The 19043-nt window shown below is 42.4% G+C and overlaps 1 protein-coding gene across 1 annotated transcript; it reads right to left on the bottom strand.

Annotated features, from left to right (window-relative positions):
• Nucleotides 1-1047: 1047 nt before the first annotated feature.
• On the bottom strand, nucleotides 1048-18159 carry LOC145590986 (alcohol dehydrogenase-like 7). Its single transcript, XM_081647374.1, has 10 exons — nucleotides 18017-18159; nucleotides 17399-17535; nucleotides 15693-15739; nucleotides 14864-15189; nucleotides 14641-14723; nucleotides 14430-14505; nucleotides 14256-14323; nucleotides 14037-14132; nucleotides 13652-13816; nucleotides 1048-1178 (listed from the first exon to the last, which is right to left on the bottom strand). The coding sequence occupies exons 1-10, from the start codon at nucleotides 18063-18065 to the stop codon at nucleotides 1065-1067; spliced, it is 1161 nt and encodes a 386-aa protein (XP_081503500.1). The 5' UTR covers nucleotides 18066-18159; the 3' UTR covers nucleotides 1048-1064.
• Between the last annotated feature and the right edge of the window lie 884 nt (nucleotides 18160-19043).

The raw sequence follows: 19043 nt of genomic DNA, 5'->3' as shown, positions 1-19043 counted from the left end.
TTTATAAGATGCTTTCCAATACATTTCTATCAGCATATATATCACATAATAATGCATATTATTATTTTGATTAGTATATAGTTTTGATTGAAATTATGAATGGTTGACATATCTCAATCAACTTCAATTTTGGGAGTTAATAACAACTCCATTTAATATATGAGTTCCAATGCTTTAATGATATAACAACTCCATTTGCTATCACTTCCACAGGTTACAGACTTGCATGATCCTTTGATGCTACAAGCCGTTAACTCAATGTAATGGACCCATGATTTTCAAATGATAATTTATGTACCCCTAAATAACTATCGTACTCAAACTAAAGCGTAAACTGGCTAAGTAAATATAGTAATCATATAGAGTCATACAAAAAAATATAAAAGGTTAATCAAGTACTCCCTTTGTTTTATAATGATCTTTTCATTTGGAATCTTGACACTATTTATAAGATGAGAGTACATTCTAAATAACTTTTAATATATAAAACATAACATAATCATGTTAGGTCTTGCTTGATTCGTCTCAATAAATAGTCTATTAATATTTAATTGTAATATATTTTACTAATATGTACTCCGTATAAAGATATTTATAAGAATATTGTCAAAGTATTGTGTTGGCAAACGTGCCACAATCAAAGTAATATGTTAGCAAATGTGTGTAATCAACGTGTACAGTCAAATTGGGATGATCATCTTGAAACGAAAGGAATAACATTTTCTTAAATAAATCAGTACTTTACCTAGTCAACATGTACAATCAAGAACTGTGATACATGAAACCTGCCTAGCGAAAAGTTGTTGATTTATACGAAATTAACAGTTTTTGTTTAACTCTCGTGTGATAAACTCAAATTTTAACCTACTTTTCACTTTGTAAACTCTACAAAAATTAGTTATAATTTTTTGTTTAAAAGGACACTAGTAGTAAATGTTACTCATATGACAAAACGTTAAGAGCTTGAGATTAAAACTCTTACAATTTTTGTCCAACATCATTCATACATTATTTGTGTTTGTCATAGATCACAACATACAACAAATTAATGGATAAAGAACTTGTTAATCCATCCATATTACACATCGAAGACATTTCCCTTCCATAAGCAATTCAAATGCTTTATTTATCTCGTCAAATTTCATCTCATGTGACACAAATTCATCAAGTCGAACTTCCTGCAAGAAAATAGGGCAAATTAAAATATGATTTGTAGAAACATTTATATAATTATAGTGCTATAATTAGGGCTATACAGAGTTTGGTCTAAACCGTAACCAAACCAGACCAAACCGTATTTTAGCGGTTTAGTTTGGTTTACGGTTTATAAAAATATGGTTTGGTTTGGAATTTTTTGTAAATACGGTTAACGGTTTGGTTTGGTTTTTCAAAAATTATAAACCAAACCAAACCAAACCGTAAACCAATAAACTGTATTTTAATATTTATATAATTTTTAAATAAATAAAAATAATTATTATATATTAAAAAAATATAAAAAAAATTATAATCGTTATTTTTATTGTAAATTTTAATACAATTTAATCCGTTTGGCTAATTATTTAAACTTTACTATAAGTTAATGAAGTATTATTAAGCAATTTTTTAAGAAAAAAATGTCTTCTCAACATAAACCGCAAACCAAACCACATCAAACCGTATTATTACGGTTTGGTTTGATCCGGTTTCAATACTACTATGGTTTGGTTTGGTTTGAAAAATTGACAAAACCATATGTTTGGGTCCAATTTAGCTTAATTGGGCCAACCCATAAATGATTCAATTAAAAGCTCAAGGCCAAAGGTTCAACCCTCCAATCCATGCCAAGTCAAGTCAAGGGTCCAGTCAACGTGGCAAGCCCACTTGGCTCCAAGCCCATTTCTCCTCATTGTGTTAAGGTATAAAAGTCTTCACTTCTCCTACATTGCATTGATTCACAAATAGTCTCAAGCAATTAATTCTCCTGCATAGCACTTTTTCTCTCTACACTGTACTGACTTCGGCATCGGAGGGGCCTTCCTCGACACAATCCCCGAGGCCAGTTTACGTGTGTTGCTGTGCAGGAAATCCTCGGCCCACCATCATTTGGACCGAGTCCAGTCTTCAGCCCACTTCAAAGGGACCTTGTCGAAGGTCCCATTGTTTTACCCGAAACAATTTGGCGTCGTCTGTAGGGACACTTTCAAAAAACTAAGCCAATCTCAATCGTTCTACTCAATCTTAGTATCAATGGCTAAGAACCGTAAGAAAAAAAAATCCGACGGCAGTGGCCCTTATTCGTCAAAGAAGAGTCACGGGACACCTGAGAAAGGTCCGCTCGCCACTCCGTCTCTGTCGCCTTCACCAAGAAGGCACTCCTCTGAGGGGGCCAGCTCGGAAGGGCCATCGAAAGAGAGAACTCAATCTCCTTCTCATCATTTGCAAAGGACGAACACTTAACGTCCGAGCCATTCCATTGCTCGAAGCCCACCTTTGAGCATCCATTCTCGTTCCCATACTCAGCCGAGAACCCCTCAAACGGGGCCCTCGACTGAGGAAATAGCGAGAGCGCTTGCGGTCTTCATGGAAGCCATGAAGGCTGGGACCGTGCCACCTCCTCGTGACCGATCACCTCCGCATACCAGGCATCAGCGGAGGAGAATCAGAGAGGAGGGGGGAAAGCCCCAATCCTTCAAGGAATTGGAGGATAAATGGGAGGAGGATACTTGAAGAACCGAGCGGGAGAGGAAAACGAACCCGCACTTCTTCAAGGATTCCGACACCCAAAATTACCACAGCAATAAAAGCAGTAGCTACGCCTCTCGGCCAGAGACTGCCCGCCGAAGCGTCTATGACAGTCTCGGCGTAAGGGAAATGAGTGTGCACATCCGCCTCTATTTTCCTGGTAATGCCGAGCCCCATCTTGAGTCTTCCCGGCCGGGGACGAGAACCACTTCTACCTCTGTGAGAGGGCAGAGAGCGATCCCTACCGCTAGGAACAAAGGAAAGGCCGTGATGCTTCCCACCAGTTCTTCGTTCGAACGATGGATTTTGGAAGAGCATGTGCCGACGGTTAAAATCCCGTCACAAATCACTTATGATGGAACTTCGGATCCGAAGGACCACATTGCCTCCTATGAGGGGTATATGCATCTGAATCCCAGGTTCGAAGCGACCTGGTGCAAATACTTTCCTACTACTCTCAAGGGAGTCGCGCAAGCGTGGATCTCCAAGGGGGTCAAGGAAGGTTCGATAACTGGGTGGGACGATCTGTCCACCAAGTTTAAGAGCAAGTTTTCTACAGCAAATCGCTGAGAGAAGACAATTGCAGAGCTCATGGGCCTGCAGCAAGGGGAGACCGAGAGTCTCTGAGAGTACCTGACTCGCTTCAGCAATAAGTCATCTGGCTTCACTAGCCTTGACCAGGGGTTGGCCGTTTTTGCTTTACAGCATGGCCTGCGGACTGGACCGTTCCTCGACTTCATGGTCATGCATACCCCGCAGACCTTGGAGGAAGCTCTGAACGCTTCGGACAAGTTCATCCGAGCCGAAGAGTGGAACAAAACAAAAACCCATCATCAAACTAGGGCCGGGAAGCAAAAACAACCTTCGTCCGAAGGCCAAGGCCAGAAGAAAGGAAAGGGGAAAGCCTCTGAAACATCTTCGGCAGAGCCGGAAAAGGACAAATTTGCCCCTCGTACAGGTAGATTTGAAACGTACACACCGCTCGCCCTTCCCCGTGCAAAAATCTACAGCGTGACCAAGGACGAGCATAAGTACAAAAAGCCGAGACCACTTCCTCAGTGGTATCAGCAGAAAAATAAAGATCGGTGGTGTGAATTCCATGAATCCCCTGGACATAACACCGAAAATGTATCCAGCTGAAGGACCAGATTGAAGATATGGTCCGAAGGGGATACTTGAAAAAATACCTAGCGGATCATCGCGAGGAGAAGAAAGCCTAAAATGCCGAGAAAGACTCTCGGTAACAAATTGACTTCCACCGGAAGAACAAGGCACCGGAGAGAGAGGCATATCCTCCAATCCTGGCCATTTCCGGAGGAACCTATTCTCGGAGGGAGAGGAAACGTCACCTTAAGGCGTTGACCCACCAGGTGAACAACGCTGACATTCAGCCTCCTGAGTCGCCGGTGCCGAACATGACGTTCACAGCCGCCGACTGCCGGGGGTGACGTACTCTCACGAGGATCCCCTGGTGATCATCACCACGGTGGCCAACCACAATGTCTGGCGAACTCTCGTCGACGGTGGTAGCGGAGCAAATATTTTGTTTCGAAAGGCCTACAACCAAATCAAGCTGAAGACCAAACACCTCACGCCAGTATCCTACTCGGTATCTGGATTCAATGGGTCTTCAACTTATCCTGATGGGAAGATTACTCTTCCTGTCACCATCGACCGCGAAGAAGCAGCCAGGAACGTCATGACCGAATTTTTGGTTATTGACGCTCCTTCAGTGTACAACGTGATCATTGGGAGACCTTTGATTCACGAGATTCAAGGGGTGGTCTCCACGTATCATCAAATAATGATTTACGTTTAAGACGCCGACTATCCCGAGAGAATTGAGGGCAACCAAAAGGAAGCCCAAAGGTGCAATTACCTCAAACCATCCACCAGTCGCTCGGAAGACGACGACGAAGAGGATGGGGAGGAAAAAGAAAAAGAAGTGGAGCGAAGTGCGAAGAAGCCGAAAGGCCTAAGTGCTTTAGCTCAAGGAGCTCTAGCGAAAGAAAATTCGCCAGAAAAAGAAAGAGTCGGTCCTTCATCTGAGCCGAAAGACTCAGAGGGCCAGCCGAAGAAAAAGTCTAGGAAGCCTACCGATATCGACAGCAGGCCAAATTGTAAAGAGTCCGGCCCCAAAGCAATGGAGCTGGACCATCAGACCGAAACAATTGAGTTGACCGAGGGAGACCCTGAAAAATGCGTCACAATCGGACAAGATCTTGATCCGAATGTCCGTGTTGAGCTCGTCCAACTCCTTCGGGACAACAGAGATGTGTTCGCCTTCTCGGCAGCTGACATGCCCGGGATTGATCTGAACCTCATTTCCCATAAGCTTAACGTCGACCCAACGTGTCGGCCAATTAAGCAAAAGAAGCGGAATTATTCCGCAAGTAAGAACCGAGACATCGCAGCCGAAGTTAAAAAGTTGCTGGATGCAGGCTTCATCGAACCCTATCAGTATCCAGAATGACTGACTAATGTAGTGATGGTTCAGAAGACATATGGCACCTGGAGAATGTGCGTTGACTTCACGGACCTAAATAGGGCTAGTCCGAAGGACTTCTACCCCTTACCGAGGATCGATCAGCTGGTCGACTCGACAAGTGGGCACGCTCTGCTTAGTTTCATGGACATATTCTCGGGGTATCATCAGATCTTCATGCATCCCGACGATCGAGTAAAGACGGCCTTCGTCACGAACGCCGGGGTGTATAATTACAAAATGATGTCCTTCGGATTGAAAGATGCGGGGGCAACATATCAAAGGCTGGTGGATCTAGTTTTTGCCGATCAAAGAGGCCGAAACATGGAAGTCTACGTTAACGATTCAATCGTCAAAAGCAAAGAAGATAAAGACCATGTCACAGACCTGGCCGTAACCTTCGCCACCTTAAGAAAGCACTAAATGAAACTGAATCCGAAGAAGTATGTCTTCGGCGTGAAGTCTGGGAAATTCCTCGGCTTCATGGTGAGCAAAAGAGGGATTGATGCCAATGCCGCAAAGGTGCAAGCGGCGCTCGATCTTCCCAAGCCGAAAACAAAGAGGGACGTTCAGTTGCTCACCGGAAGAATGACTGCCCTTTCAAGGTTCATCTCTAGAGCCTCGGACAAGGGACTGCCCTTCTTCAAAGCCCTCAAACTTCCAAAAACCAAAGAGCTCATCTGGGAAGGCGAGCAAAAAGAGGCCTTCAAGCAGCTTCGGGAGCATCTTGCTTAACTTCTACGCTGGCTCGTCAAGGGGAAATCCTGTACTTGTACGTGGCAGTCAGCCCAGCCACTATAAGTGCAGTGCTACCGAGGGAAGAAGAAAAAGTTCAGCAGCCGATCTATTTCGTCAGCCACACTCTGACGGATGCCGAGACTCGCTACCCCCTACTCGAAAAAGTTGCTTATGCAGTAGTGGTAGCCGCTCGGAATTTGAGGCCTTACTTTGATTGCCATCAAATAGTGGTCTTAACTGATCAGCCACTGGAAAAGATCCTCGGCAAAGTCGAAAAATCCGGTAGGCTAGCCAAGTGGGTTTTCGAGCTCACTAAGTTCAGCATCAGCTAATAGCCGAGGGCATCCATCAAGGCTCAAGCTCTAGCGGACTTCCTAGCCGAATGCTCATACCAGGAAACGCTAGATGAAGAAAAGAAAGTCAGGACCGTTTTTACGGATGGATCCTCCACCGTAAATGGTTCGGGGGCAGGGGTAGTGATAACCTCTCCCGAGGGCAAATCCTTTGAGTATGCACTAAAATTTTCTTTCAAAGCTTCGAACAACGAAGCCGAATATGAGGCAGCAATTGCTGGCCTAGAATTGTGCATCTCTCTGGAAGCCGAGCATGTATGTCTCAAGACAGACTCTCAGCTAGTCGCAAATCAGATCCGAGGAGAGTATGAGGCCAAAGAGCCCTCAATGATAGCCTACCTCGCCAAGATCAAAATAATTATTGCGAAGTTGAGAACCTTCGAAGTTCAGTTGATCCCAAGGTGTCAGAATGCTCAAGCCGACACACTCTCCAAACTTGCTAGTTCAACTCTAACCGAGCTGAACCGATCTGTATATGTGGAAGTGCGCCGAGAAAGAAGCGTCGACGAAGCATCTGAAGTGTGCTGCGTTGACCATGAACCGAGCTGGATGGATCCCATCCTAGCTTATAAACTTCGGGGAGAAATTCCCGAGGACAGAATCTTAGCCTCCAAACTGAAGCGAGCTAGCTCAAGGTTCATAGTCTTCAGAGGAGAGCTCCTGAAAAAATCCTTCTCAGCCCCGTTGCTAAAATGCGTGGGACCAACAGATGCTGATTACATCCTTCGGGAGATTCACCTCGGCATCTGTGGGAACCACATTGGGGGAAGGAGTTTGGCCCATAAAGCATTAAGGGCAGGGTATTATTGGCCCACCATGACCTCAGATGCTAAGGAGCTGGTCAGAAAATGTGAAAAATGTCAAAAATTCGCACCAGTTATCCACCAGCCAGCCTGAGATCTTCGGCCGATCTTGAATCCGCTTCCGTTTGCTCAATGGGGGTTGGATATCTTGGGTCCCTTCCCGAATGCTCCATACCAGAAAAAATGGCTGATAGTCGGCATCGACTATTTCAGCAAATGGATTGAGGCCGACGTAGCCTCGAACATTACAGAGCAGACTGTTAGAAAATTCATCTGGCAAAACATTATCACCCGCTTCGATATCCCGAAGGTTTTTGTCTTTGATCATGGGAGGCAATTTGATAATTTTCCTTTAAGGCGGTATACTAATCAGTTTGGCATCAAGTTGGCATACTCAGCAGTGTGTCATCCGCAAAGTAACGGTCAAGCCGAAGCTGCTAATAAACAGATCCTTAACGCTCTTAAGAAGAGGGTTGAAGATCAAAAGTCCAAATGGCTAGAGGAACTTCTTGGAACTCTCTAGTTACTTCGGACAACTGAAAAAGAGGCTATGGGCCATTCACCTTTTGAGCTGGTGTATGGAGCCGAAGCTGTCCTTCCAGTAGAAATCGGCGCCGAAAGTCTCCGAGTGCACCATTTCTCAGCTGAAAATGAACAGCTCATGAAGGAATCCCTCAATTTCCTAGACAAGGTCAGAGATTTTGCACGAGACAGAATGGCCGCATATAAGTAGAGAATCAACAAATTCTACAATCGAAGAGTCCATGCAAGGCCTCTCAAAATTAAAGACCTCGTCCTTCGGAACGCTGCGGCTATGCAGAAGAGCCGAATCCATGGGAAACTCTCAGCCACTTAGGAGGGACCTTATGAAATTTATGATGAACTTCAGCCTGGAACATACCGATTTCGGCAGTTGGATGAAACTGAGGTGAAAAATCATTGGAATGCGGATGTACTTAAGAAATACCATGTATAAGCCCTTCGGGGCAGAACAATATTTGTAAGTGCATATTTTATTATTAATAAAAAGGCCTCCAAGCCACCATTTCTATTAATATTCGCAAATTTTTATTTTCATTTTTTTTCCCTTCTTCTATCTACTCTTTAAGGGTTTTTCTTCGGCACTGTCCAAGCCTTTTCCTTAAAGGCATCAGGTTTTGGATTGCTGATAGGCCCGCCTTTAACAAAACGTCAGTCTTTCAGCCGAAGCAAATGCTTCCGACAGACACGTTTTTCAAGGCAATGAGTCCATGGACGAATCTGGGGTATTGCCTTAACTGAGCCCTGTACCCCAGAGGGTTATTGTCTGAGACATTGCCTTAAGCTGGCCTTGTGTCTCAGATATCCTTTCTTTCGGATAGTCGAAAAAACAAGAATAATAGCGCGAAATACTAGAAATTCTGTTAACATTAACAGACAGTCATATGAGAAACCTGAAGACCAAGTCTTTAGATTTTTGGGGGACAATAAGCATGCAAGTGCAAATTATCTTCAGCTGAAATCTTCCAAGTCAAAGCTTTTAAGCAATAGAAGAAAAAGCATCGGATTCTTGAAAGTATGCCCGAATTCCGAGCTACAACAAATTAAAAAGTTTTAGAACACAAAGATAAATATCGGCAGCCGCCCACAAGCGGAAAATTACAGTTGATGAAATACGTACAAGAAAAAAACTAAAAGAGTTTGTACATTAAGGCAAGCTGAAGCAAAAACAGACAAGGCAAAAAACATTCAGAAGCGGCAAGTTAATAACTTAAGCACAAGTGGATCCGCAAGATTCTGAAGACGACTGCCCGAGTTCCTAGGCTTCAGCTTGAGGATCTGGCTGAGTAGGGCTGCTGGATTCCTTCCCAGTCTCAGCTCCGGCTGTAGAAGAGGCAGGCTGAGCCCTCGACTTGGCCTCCTTTTCCTTTTCTTCAGCTTCCTTCCTAGCAAGCCTCTTCATTCTCAATAGCGTCCAGCCTGATCATCAACTCAATCTCAGCCTGGTGAGGGATAACCATGTGAGGGTCCTTTGCATCCAGAGCCCAGATCTCACATTGGTCCTAGCTGATAGTAGGATCGGCGTGGTGAGCCAGTCTCCTAGCCACATTGAAGCTGTAGTCATAGCTTTGGTCATACTCTTCCTAAGTGTAGATCTTGACCTTTAGCTGCTCCTTAACATCTGCTAGCTTCTTCTGGACTTCATTAAGCTGAAGCACGACTCTTCCAGCTTCTTGCCCTTGAGTCTGTAGCTGGTTTCGGACCAAGCCCATTGCAGTATGATCTTGAGACATCTCAATCTCTTTTTCGTTCAACTGGGCCTCTAGGTCGACCAGCCTCTAACTCTGGGCTTCACCTTCGGTACGAGCTTCGATCAGCTAGCTGTCCTTGTTATCAACAGCCTGACTGAGACGCTTCACATCAGCCTCCAAGCTCTCAACTCTCTGCCGGATTCTTTCCTCTTTGCCAGCCATTCGGGTGTTGACTTCATCTTCTATTTTTTGCTCGATCCGAGCCCTGAGACTCGGAATGTCAACAGCCCCGTACTCATTGATCAAGGCTTCACCCTTATCTATTGCTGGGAGGACTTCCGTCTCCATCTCATGGCAGAAGAGGCTGAAGGCCTTTTCGACTTGCTTGGTTCGATCTTCAGCTTTCCCTTGCTTCAGCTCGGCCAGCTTAGCCCTAGCTTCAGCCTCCTCAACCTTCAGCTGAAGGGTATCAATCATCTCAACAGTGAGAGTATGATTGTGCACCATCTGGGAATCGAAAGAGGTCGAATCAGATGAGACGTAAGGAAAATTTGATAAAGTTAAACAAATTTAACTTAGTGAAAAATACCTGCATAAGCAGCCTCTGATTTTCTACAGCTGGGTCAGGAATCCTTCGGCTGGGCTCCCCAATTCCAGCTTTGGCTCGGAGCAACCACTCTCTAGTCCTCTCCACCCCAGACAGTTTGGAGAGATCTCCGAAGAAAGCAAGAGCCTCGTCCCTAAACCTTCCCCATATTACATTTTGCACTGCCGAGTAAATAGGGACGGAGGCAGCAAAACCCATTTCTCCAGACTGGAAAGTCCGGAAGAAGGGGAGTGAGGAAGAAGGAGCCTCAGCATTGACGTTCTCGTTCGAATCAGCCTCATCCTCCTCCATGTGCTCTCCGAGCTCTTCCTCAACGACGACTGCAGGCGGATGCCCCAGAAGAGCGTCAACCTCTCTTTCTATGGCGTCAGCAAACGCCCCTGTCATTGTACCGATGATAGAAGGACCCTCGGGGGCACCATCCTTTGGCTTTCCATCCTGACCCTCCTCCACTTGGTCAGGAGTCTTTTGATTCACCTCCACGTCCTGAGTGATTAGAGGCGGAGGAGGGGGAGTCTTCGACGGGCTCCCAGCAGGAACTTTCGGCCGAGCCCTGTCTTCGGGCTCTCTAATTGAAATCCCAGCGGTTGCCCTTGCTGGGTTGAAATCCCCAAGGGGGACCACCACCCTTTTCTTTCTCGGCGGCCCCATCAAGCTTGGGTTCATGTATTTGTCTGAGTCTGAAGAACTTTCCGATAGGTCTTCGGGCCTGATAGGACCCTTTCCTTCTCGTCTTTTTACGCCGTCTACTTCGTCAGACTGCTGAAAAAGAGGTGGGCAAGAAGTGAGAATAAACTTCAAAAAAAAAATGTAAAATGCTAAGTCAAAGTTAGAAGAGCTCACCGAAGTCTTTGGCAAAGGCTCATTTTCAGCAACAGTCGCTCGCACTTCTGCAGCCCCAGAAGTTTCTTCACCACCTTCACAAGCCCTGGTTACCCTAGCTACTTCAGCAGCAGTCTTGGCAGCTTCTTCTTCTTCGGGGGTTAAGCGAATGAAGGGATCTCGCTTTTCCCACCAAGGCTTCTGGTTCAGGTAATCTGAAGCAGGGCAGATTTGAAGCTTGTTTGAGTGAAGGTGCAGAGGACGATCCTTGGAATCAGTTATCCACGACGTGTTGTTCGTCACCACTCTTTCAGCAGTGATTCCTAAACACCCGTAATCGATCTGGACTTCGCTCTCGTGCAGCACTGAGACAAAAAATTCAAACCTTCAGAACAATGAAGCAATAGCTGAAGGGTACTAAAATATAAATTAAAAAGGCAAGAAAGCTAAATCCTCGGCCCCAACCGAAGATACTTATAGTCTTTGTACTTTCGACTGAGGCCGACAGTGGCAAGTAAGCGCTCCTGGAACGCATAAAAAGAGTCCGGTAGCCAGTTCTCCGCCACATGCTTCCATCGGCCAGTCCCTCTGGGATTAACCTTCTTCCCAAAGAGATTCAGCCGACCATAATCAGGATGGTTAGCTGCCTCGGGCTCTTCGGGGCCAAGATCCTCCAGGTTAGGATCAGGTCTGGATAGGTACCGGGGGGCACCAAAGAAGTTCGGATGATCAGGATCCGAAGGAGCTCTGACCCAGATCCACTGGCCCCGCCAGTCCTTGTCCGAACTTACGTTCGGCCAGACAGTTAGATATCTCGGCAAGCTCTCGATTCGCCACCATCCGGACCCATGGTGACCATACCCACTCTGGATGTTCGGCACCAGTCTGTGCAACCTTTTAAAGTAGTGCAAGTTCGGCTGAAATTTATAAAATAAGCACACCCAAAGATAGGCCATCACCCTTCGGATGCTGACGGGTGTCAACTGACACAAAGAAATTCGGTATTTGATGAGTAAATCCCTCATGAAGGGATGTAGGGGGAATCAAAGCCCATAATGCAACTGCCGAGTATACACCCCCACGTAGCCTGGGGGTGGACGGTGAATTCTATCAGTCTCAACTGGCATTCGGCACCAGTACCCGTCCTCTTCCAAAATACCATAAAATAACTCCACATGTTCAGCAAGGCGGTAATCCTCCCCATTCTTCACCCACCAGGAGTAGGGGCAGTTCGTCATCAAGCCGAAGTTCTCTTTGGCATCTAACCATTCAACGGCCCCTAGGGGCAAGTCCCATAGCACGGCAGCCGGAGCATCGTCCTGGCCGGAAGTGCTCGTCTCCTCCGTTTCGCGGGGAGGCATTGTATTGAGTGGTATAGCGGGAATTCCTTCTTCCCGAGCAGGCTGAGGGTTTTCCTCACCCTGGTTGGTAATTCGATCCCTCGGATGTCTAACTCGGCCTCGGGCTCTACCTCTAGCCATGGTCGTAGATAGTCGAAGATTCGAGAGAAAAAGTCGAAAAAAGAAAGGGGTACTTCAAACTCAACGAAAATCAAAGAAAATTCGAAGAAAATTACCTTAAATCGAAGCGGAATTTGCCGATCTGCAAGTTCGGAGTAACAAATTTCGGTTTTTGAAGCCCAGTTCTCGGGGAATTAGTGAAGTTTGAAGTCAGAATTAAGGGTTTGCGCGAGTTTGGAGTGTGAATTTGCGAAGAAATGAGGACAGAGAGTTCGAAATGTGTCAGAAATGAGAATTCTGGGAGTCCGCCCTTTAATCTCTCATTAATCCCTCATTAAGTAACCGTTAAACACACTCCCTCCAAATTAACTACCCGTTATCCGTCCAACTTCCTTAATAATTATCCAAATGACGGTTACTGCCTGAATGACTGTTTAAATTTTAAATCTTTTGATTCAATTAAATCATTTACTTCCCTCCATTTTTTGTTAATCAAAACCCGACCCGTCATTCTTCCAAATCGGTTCTGGGGGGGGGGCAAGTTGTTTGGGTCCAATTTAGCTTAATTGGGCCAGTGCATAAATGATTCAATTAAAAGCCCAAGGCCAAAGGTTCAATCTTCCAATCCATGCCAAGTCAAGTCAAGGGTCCAGTCAACGTGGCAAGCCCACTTGGCTCCAAGCCCATTTCTCTTCATTGTGCTAAGGTATAAAAGCCTCCACTTCTCCTACATTGCATTGATTCACAAATAGTCTCAAGCAATTAATTCTCCTGCATAGCACTTTTTCTCTCTGCACTGTACTGACTTCGGCATCGGAGGGGCCTTCCTCGACACAACCCCCAGGCCAGTTTACGTGTGTTGCTGTGCAGGAAATCCTCGGCCCACCATCATTTGGACCGAGTCCAGTCTTCAGCCCACTTCAAAGGGACCTTGTTGAAGGTCCCATTGTTTCACCCGAAACACCATATTTTGCGGTTTGGTTTGGTTTGGACTCAAACCGCACCAAACCAGACCATGTTCACCCCTAGCTATAATACAGAGTACCAAAGATTACATATATCATTATTACCTTATAAAAGAAACTCGTAAATTCTTAAGAATTGAAAATATAAAATACTAAGGGCCTGTTCACATGTACTGAACCGAGCTGACTGAACTGAACTGAACTATTTGGAGCTGAGCTGAGCTGAAATGAATATTTTATGAGAGAGGGAATTTAGGAGCTGAACTGAACTAAACTGAACTGATTAGAGCTGAACTGAACTGAATTGAACTGATTGGAGCTGAACTGAACTGAAATTAAGTAAACGTGAACATGCCCTAACTTAATCTTATCAAATTAACAATTTCGCGAAAGTATAAAGCAAAATACCAAAGGCTAACATGCAAATACCAATAATTATTTAATTCAAGTGCTAAGAACTTACCTTGTCCAAATAACGTTTTACAAGGATAGGAACATCAGATTTTGCCTTGAGACCTCCATATATTGACCCTTTTATAGATTTACCGCTAAGCAGCACATCCACAGAAAGGAGGCTCAATTGTGCATCTGGCTTGTCCACTCCTAGCACATTCGTTTTTCCCCAACCCTGAAATATATAATCAATTAATACGATTTATACGACGTGTATGTAATTTTAATAATCTCTGCTTCAATTCCTCAAAATCACAATGCAAAACTCGCTCACAATTCTCTAAGAGTGTATACAGGATGATTTGTGCCATATCTTGTACATGGACAATATTGCACATGTATACTTGAACTTGTTTTATTAAGGGTAAGAAAGAAGGAAATGGAAGAAGAAAAACCTTTCGGCATGAAGCATAAGCCTCTTGTACCAAAGTTGCATTTCCTACACATTCGAAACAATAATCAGCACCTCCATCTGTCATCTCGCATATAATCTGCTCAACACATGAAAGCCAACCATTACATCCAGGTTTAAGCAACGGCGAAACGCCAAGAATAACTACTTGTGTATTGCATTCCCAAAGTTGGCTGTGTTAGATAAAGGAAAGAACCAAGACCTGGCTAACAGTCTTATTATCCTTACAATTGTTCGAGTTGATAAAGTCTGTAACTCCAAACTTTTTACCTGAAGCAAAATATAAAAGGATTATCAAAATCATACTAGCTACACAATTTATGTCATGGGATGGAAAGCCAAGTAGATTTGAGATTGAAATTATACTGTATTATACCAAATTCGAATCTTTCTGGGTTTATATCTACTGCTATTATCTTAGTTGCTCCACAAAGCCTTGCTCCCTCGGCCACCTTGATGCCCAAAAACAGCATACACATGTGTCATTGTTCATAATAATAATTTACAGAAACGCCATAAAGTTCTACAAATCAACCAAAGCTACACAAAAGCACACAAATATAGCATAGCATGAAGCAATGTTGTACCCCCAGTCCAATGGCTCCAATGCCGAATATAGCAACTGTTGATCCAGGTTTGACATTGGCAGCTCGCCAAGCAGCACCTATCCCTAAAACAAACGACATTAATCAAGCTAAACCAGTTTAGAATGATCTGAGATTTAAAAATTAGTCTGTCCATATACATATATAAGTAGATATATAAGAGCCTTAAGAGGCAAAGAATACGGCATAAGAATAGAGATATTACCAGTGGAAACCCCACAGCTTAAAAGACATGCCCTATTGGGAGGAATGGATGGGTCAATCTTGGTGAGATGAGAAACGTCGACAACAGTATATTGGCTAAAGCTTGAAACGGACAAGAAATGAAACAGAGTTTCCCCGTTCAAATCAGTGAATCTGCTGCTATCTTCCCTAGGCATCCACGGGGAGATCTTGAATGGCAGCTTCGAACACAAGTTGCTCTCACTGGACTTGCAATCATTGCAATCACCACAATCCGCTATGAAAACTGGTAGCACATAATCACCTTCCACCACTTCAACTACTCCCTCTCCCACACTTTCTACGATCCTACAGTCGATTAGTAAGTTAGTCCTTGTTGCTACATAAACATAATCACCATTTCACCATGGTAAGTGAGACAAGTGACAGCCATTTTACTTATCAATTTTTCAGTGTATGATCTGTTTCCATATTTCTTACTCCATCATTCTTAATTCTTACATTCATTCTTATACTTTCTTATAACAGAATACGTAATTTGTACATATAACTACCATAATAAAAGCTGAAAAGATCATAATACAACATTTCGTTTATTAGCGTCCAATCGATGTTTAGTACTGGAAATGCGCACACATAATCTCAAATATTACTCCGTTTATGTCATCTACGAGTACGTGACATGTCTCATGTGTATAAGCATAAATGCATAATACATTAACTGAAGAAATAAGCATAAAAAAAAGAGATTATCATGACAATGACATATAAGTGAGAATTTATCCAAAAATTAATAACCATAAACACAAAAAATAATATAGGGAAGATTTACAAATAAAGTCATAGCTTACCCAACAGCCTCATGGCCAAAGATTCTTGGAAAGCATCCAGGAAAATCCTGTAAGCGAAAACACAACAAAATCAGCTTAGATAAGTACAAAGTAAGGTAGTCCGGTCAATCTTAAAGTCTTAATAACGGGCCAGATCGGATCTTAGCCACAATATTTTTCCACTAGTAACCTAGATGATATGACTAGGCTGAAACCTCTCACGTGTTAACTCAATTTAGATTAGTAGGCTAGGCATTTTGATTAGGGCTGGCAAATGGATCAGGTCGGGTCGGGTTCGTGTTCGGGTCAGTTGATTTTGGGTCAACTACCCCCCAACCCTAACCTGACCCATTTAACTTTTCGGGTTGAAAACCCGAACCTGAACCTGATATTATCGGGTTCGGGTCAACCCGAAATTGACCTTATCTCACCTGACTTTTTTTTTTTTTGGGTTTTAAATTTTTAATCAGATTATTCAACCTGAAACTAGCCTGATTTGTTTTTCTAATAACTTTTATTATCAAACCCCTTGATATTATCAAAGTTCATAGACACATTGCTTTAGTTGAAACCAAAATACTAAATCAATAAATTACAAGGTAAATAACAAAAACATGAAAAAAAAAAAACAATTATCATCAGATTCATCACATTTACTAGCTTGTAATATCGTCAGTAGTGTCGCCGCTGCCTCCACCTCTCATTCTTCCATAATTTAATGTGTGGGAAGTCTGGGAACTGCCTGCCTTACTCTTGAATTGCAATATGGAATTATGGATCTCCACAATTGAAGAGAGAGAAAATTGAGAGGAAACTTGAAATAGGAGAGAGAAAGGGCTTCTTACGGCTGCTGGGAGAGGATTGAGAGTGTGATAGGATTTAGGGTTTTATGTTTTATTAGAACTTAAATATGGGCTTGGGCTAGTTTACTTTAGCATTTTTTTTTTGGCTATTTCACTTATTTCGGGTTAAGTGGGTCATTTTCGGGTTGAAAATTTCAACCTTAACCTATCCCATTTAATTATCAGGTCGGGTTCGTGTCGACCCATTTAAGTTTTCGATCAAGAATCTCAACCCAAACCCGCTATTTTCGGGTCAGGTTCGGGTCGTGTTTTCGGGTCGGGTCAGCTTTTGCCAGCCCTAATTTTGATAGAGGAGGAATAGTAGAAGGCCCCCACCTTAAAATGCCCCTAGTTAGGAAAATTGCTCAATCCATCACTAAAAAAGGGATTCGAATTTCGAATTGAACTTTCTATGCATTCTTTTGGCAGTTCACACAATCACACATATGCTACGTATAATATAACATAGTAACCCAAAATTCCGAAAGTTACATAAATGGCTACATACATATTATCCCGTGGTGTATAATAAATTAATAATACTCGTATAAGTCATAACCAAAGTTCACATATAGATAGTGTAAAATGTTACGATTTTATGGATTATGAAACGAAAGATGTGTCGTGTGTTAGCATTATACAGTATACACTAATATTAAATTATAAATAATTATAATTTTTTTTTTTGAGAAAATGAATAATTATAATATTAATATCGGGAGATGTGTAACATATTAAAAGTATTTTGCATGTAGCAGAACGTTTAATTTGAAGCCTTAAATAGTCATATTCACCTATAATATAAAGCATTTTGAACATAGTTTGCAATTTCAAACAAAAAAAGATGAAATTTGCAATTAATTGCTGGGATAATCATATACATACTTTTAATTTCCAGAAGGTGATGTCGCTATAACAGAGTGAGGTGCAAATGATCTTGATCCGAACTTCATGGGCTTTTGGTGGAGCCACTATCACCTCCTCTATCACCAGCGGTTGTCCTGCTTCTCTAGCGATAGCAGCTGCATCATTTCAATTTTTTAGACACTGGTCCTAATAGTGCACGCGCTATTACTACTATACTAATCATCATTGCTCCATCCAAAATTAATACATTCTTCGTATTCACATTAATAGTGTAATTTATGGGTATACGACAACTAATTTCAAACAGAGTTTATTTTTTTATTTATTTATTTATTTTTTTTCGGCAAGGGGAATGGCTCTAACCATGATTCAACCCTTCCGGTTTTTTGGATGTATATTTGTGAGCCAGACACTTACGAATAGAGGGAAAACTAAAAAAGGTAAAGAGATTCCCAGCCCAACCCAAACACCCTTATTTGGCAAGATATGAATATATACTAGTGAGTCAAGTATTGCTTGGATTTTTTTATTTTTTTATTTTTTTTTTTTTTTTGACGAAAGTATTGCTTGATAAATTAAACAAAGAGAGTATTAGATTAAAGACGGAAAGTAAAGTTTATACTATAAATCAAATACCTTTGCAACGAAGAGGCTTTCCTGCGATGATGCCATTCACATCTGCCATATGCTTCTCTCTTGCTATGTTATCAGTTTTCAACTAATAATTCATTACAATGAGAAAGACGGATAAGGAGTATATATGATGCTACTCCCTTTAATTTTCATCAATAAGAAAAATCTAAAGTGGAAATGTTGGTTCTACTTTTGACTAAGAAAATTCCAAAGTCTAATTACTGACCTATGCGCACAAGTAGCCAAAATGAGAAAATGACTTTTAAGACATGCAAGGACAGAAATTCCAATAATTTGTTGCTGTCTTGTTGATTGCCAAACTCCTTTAATTGGGAGATTTAAAACACCCCCTCTATTCCCCTAAAAAAAAAAATCATTTCCATGTAAATACTTATCCAAAATAAATACTTCCTCGATATTTTATTTTACTTACAATATTTTGACTTTTCACAATTTTTATGTGATTGGTCAAACAATTTTTATGTGATTGGTCCTACGATGTGGTCGGGATTATCCAATTAGGAAATTACTAGGTCGATTAAAGGTTACTCAGTTAGGGGTTGTGTGACCGGGGTTACTCCGTTGTCAGGAGTTACTCAGTCAAGGGAAACTTAGTCGGTTAGGGGTTATCAGGTCAGTGTTTTAGTGTGTGTCACCTTGCCGCATAATGTGGCTGGCCACAACAAAAAAACCTTGTTGACTTTTACACTATTTGTGTAATTCATTTTGACTAGCTTTGAAGATTTACAACTATGGAAAAATATAGTCATGGAGGATATTTTTAGATTCATCACGATTTATATTTTCATGTTCCTTTCGTTTTGTAATAATCACAATAGTAAGCCTTGCACAAAAGTTTTAGGAATTATATAGGGTAGGGATTATTGGGTACTTTTATAATCTGAAGTATAATTAGTGGAATTTTAAGAGAATTTGTTTTGTGTACCCCTAAATATTTTAAAAAATGTAGCGTGTACCTTTAACAAGTTTTGTGCAATATCAGGTGAAATGGTGAATCTGAGCAAATCCT

This window comes from Chenopodium album, chromosome 18, assembly GCF_948465745.1.
Source record: "Chenopodium album chromosome 18, dcCheAlbu1.1, whole genome shotgun sequence".
Classification (NCBI taxonomy): domain Eukaryota; kingdom Viridiplantae; phylum Streptophyta; class Magnoliopsida; order Caryophyllales; family Amaranthaceae; genus Chenopodium; species Chenopodium album.
Note: the sequence above shows the minus strand (reverse complement) of the source record. Positions and strands in the feature narration are given on the sequence as shown.

Excerpts from the sequence above, each read along its gene's own strand:
- LOC145590986 (XM_081647374.1), bottom strand. The coding sequence starts at position 18,065 with ATGGCAGATGTGAATGGCATCATCGCAGGAAAGCCTCTTCGTTGCAAA. Across the intron at positions 14,724-14,863 it reads AAGCTGTGGGGTTTCCACTG|GGATAGGTGCTGCTTGGCGA; the intron begins GTAATATCTCTA and ends CGTTTGTTTTAG. Across the intron at positions 13,817-14,036 it reads CTTATGCTTCATGCCGAAAG|GGTTGGGGAAAAACGAATGT; the intron begins GTTTTTCTTCTT and ends TATATATTTCAG.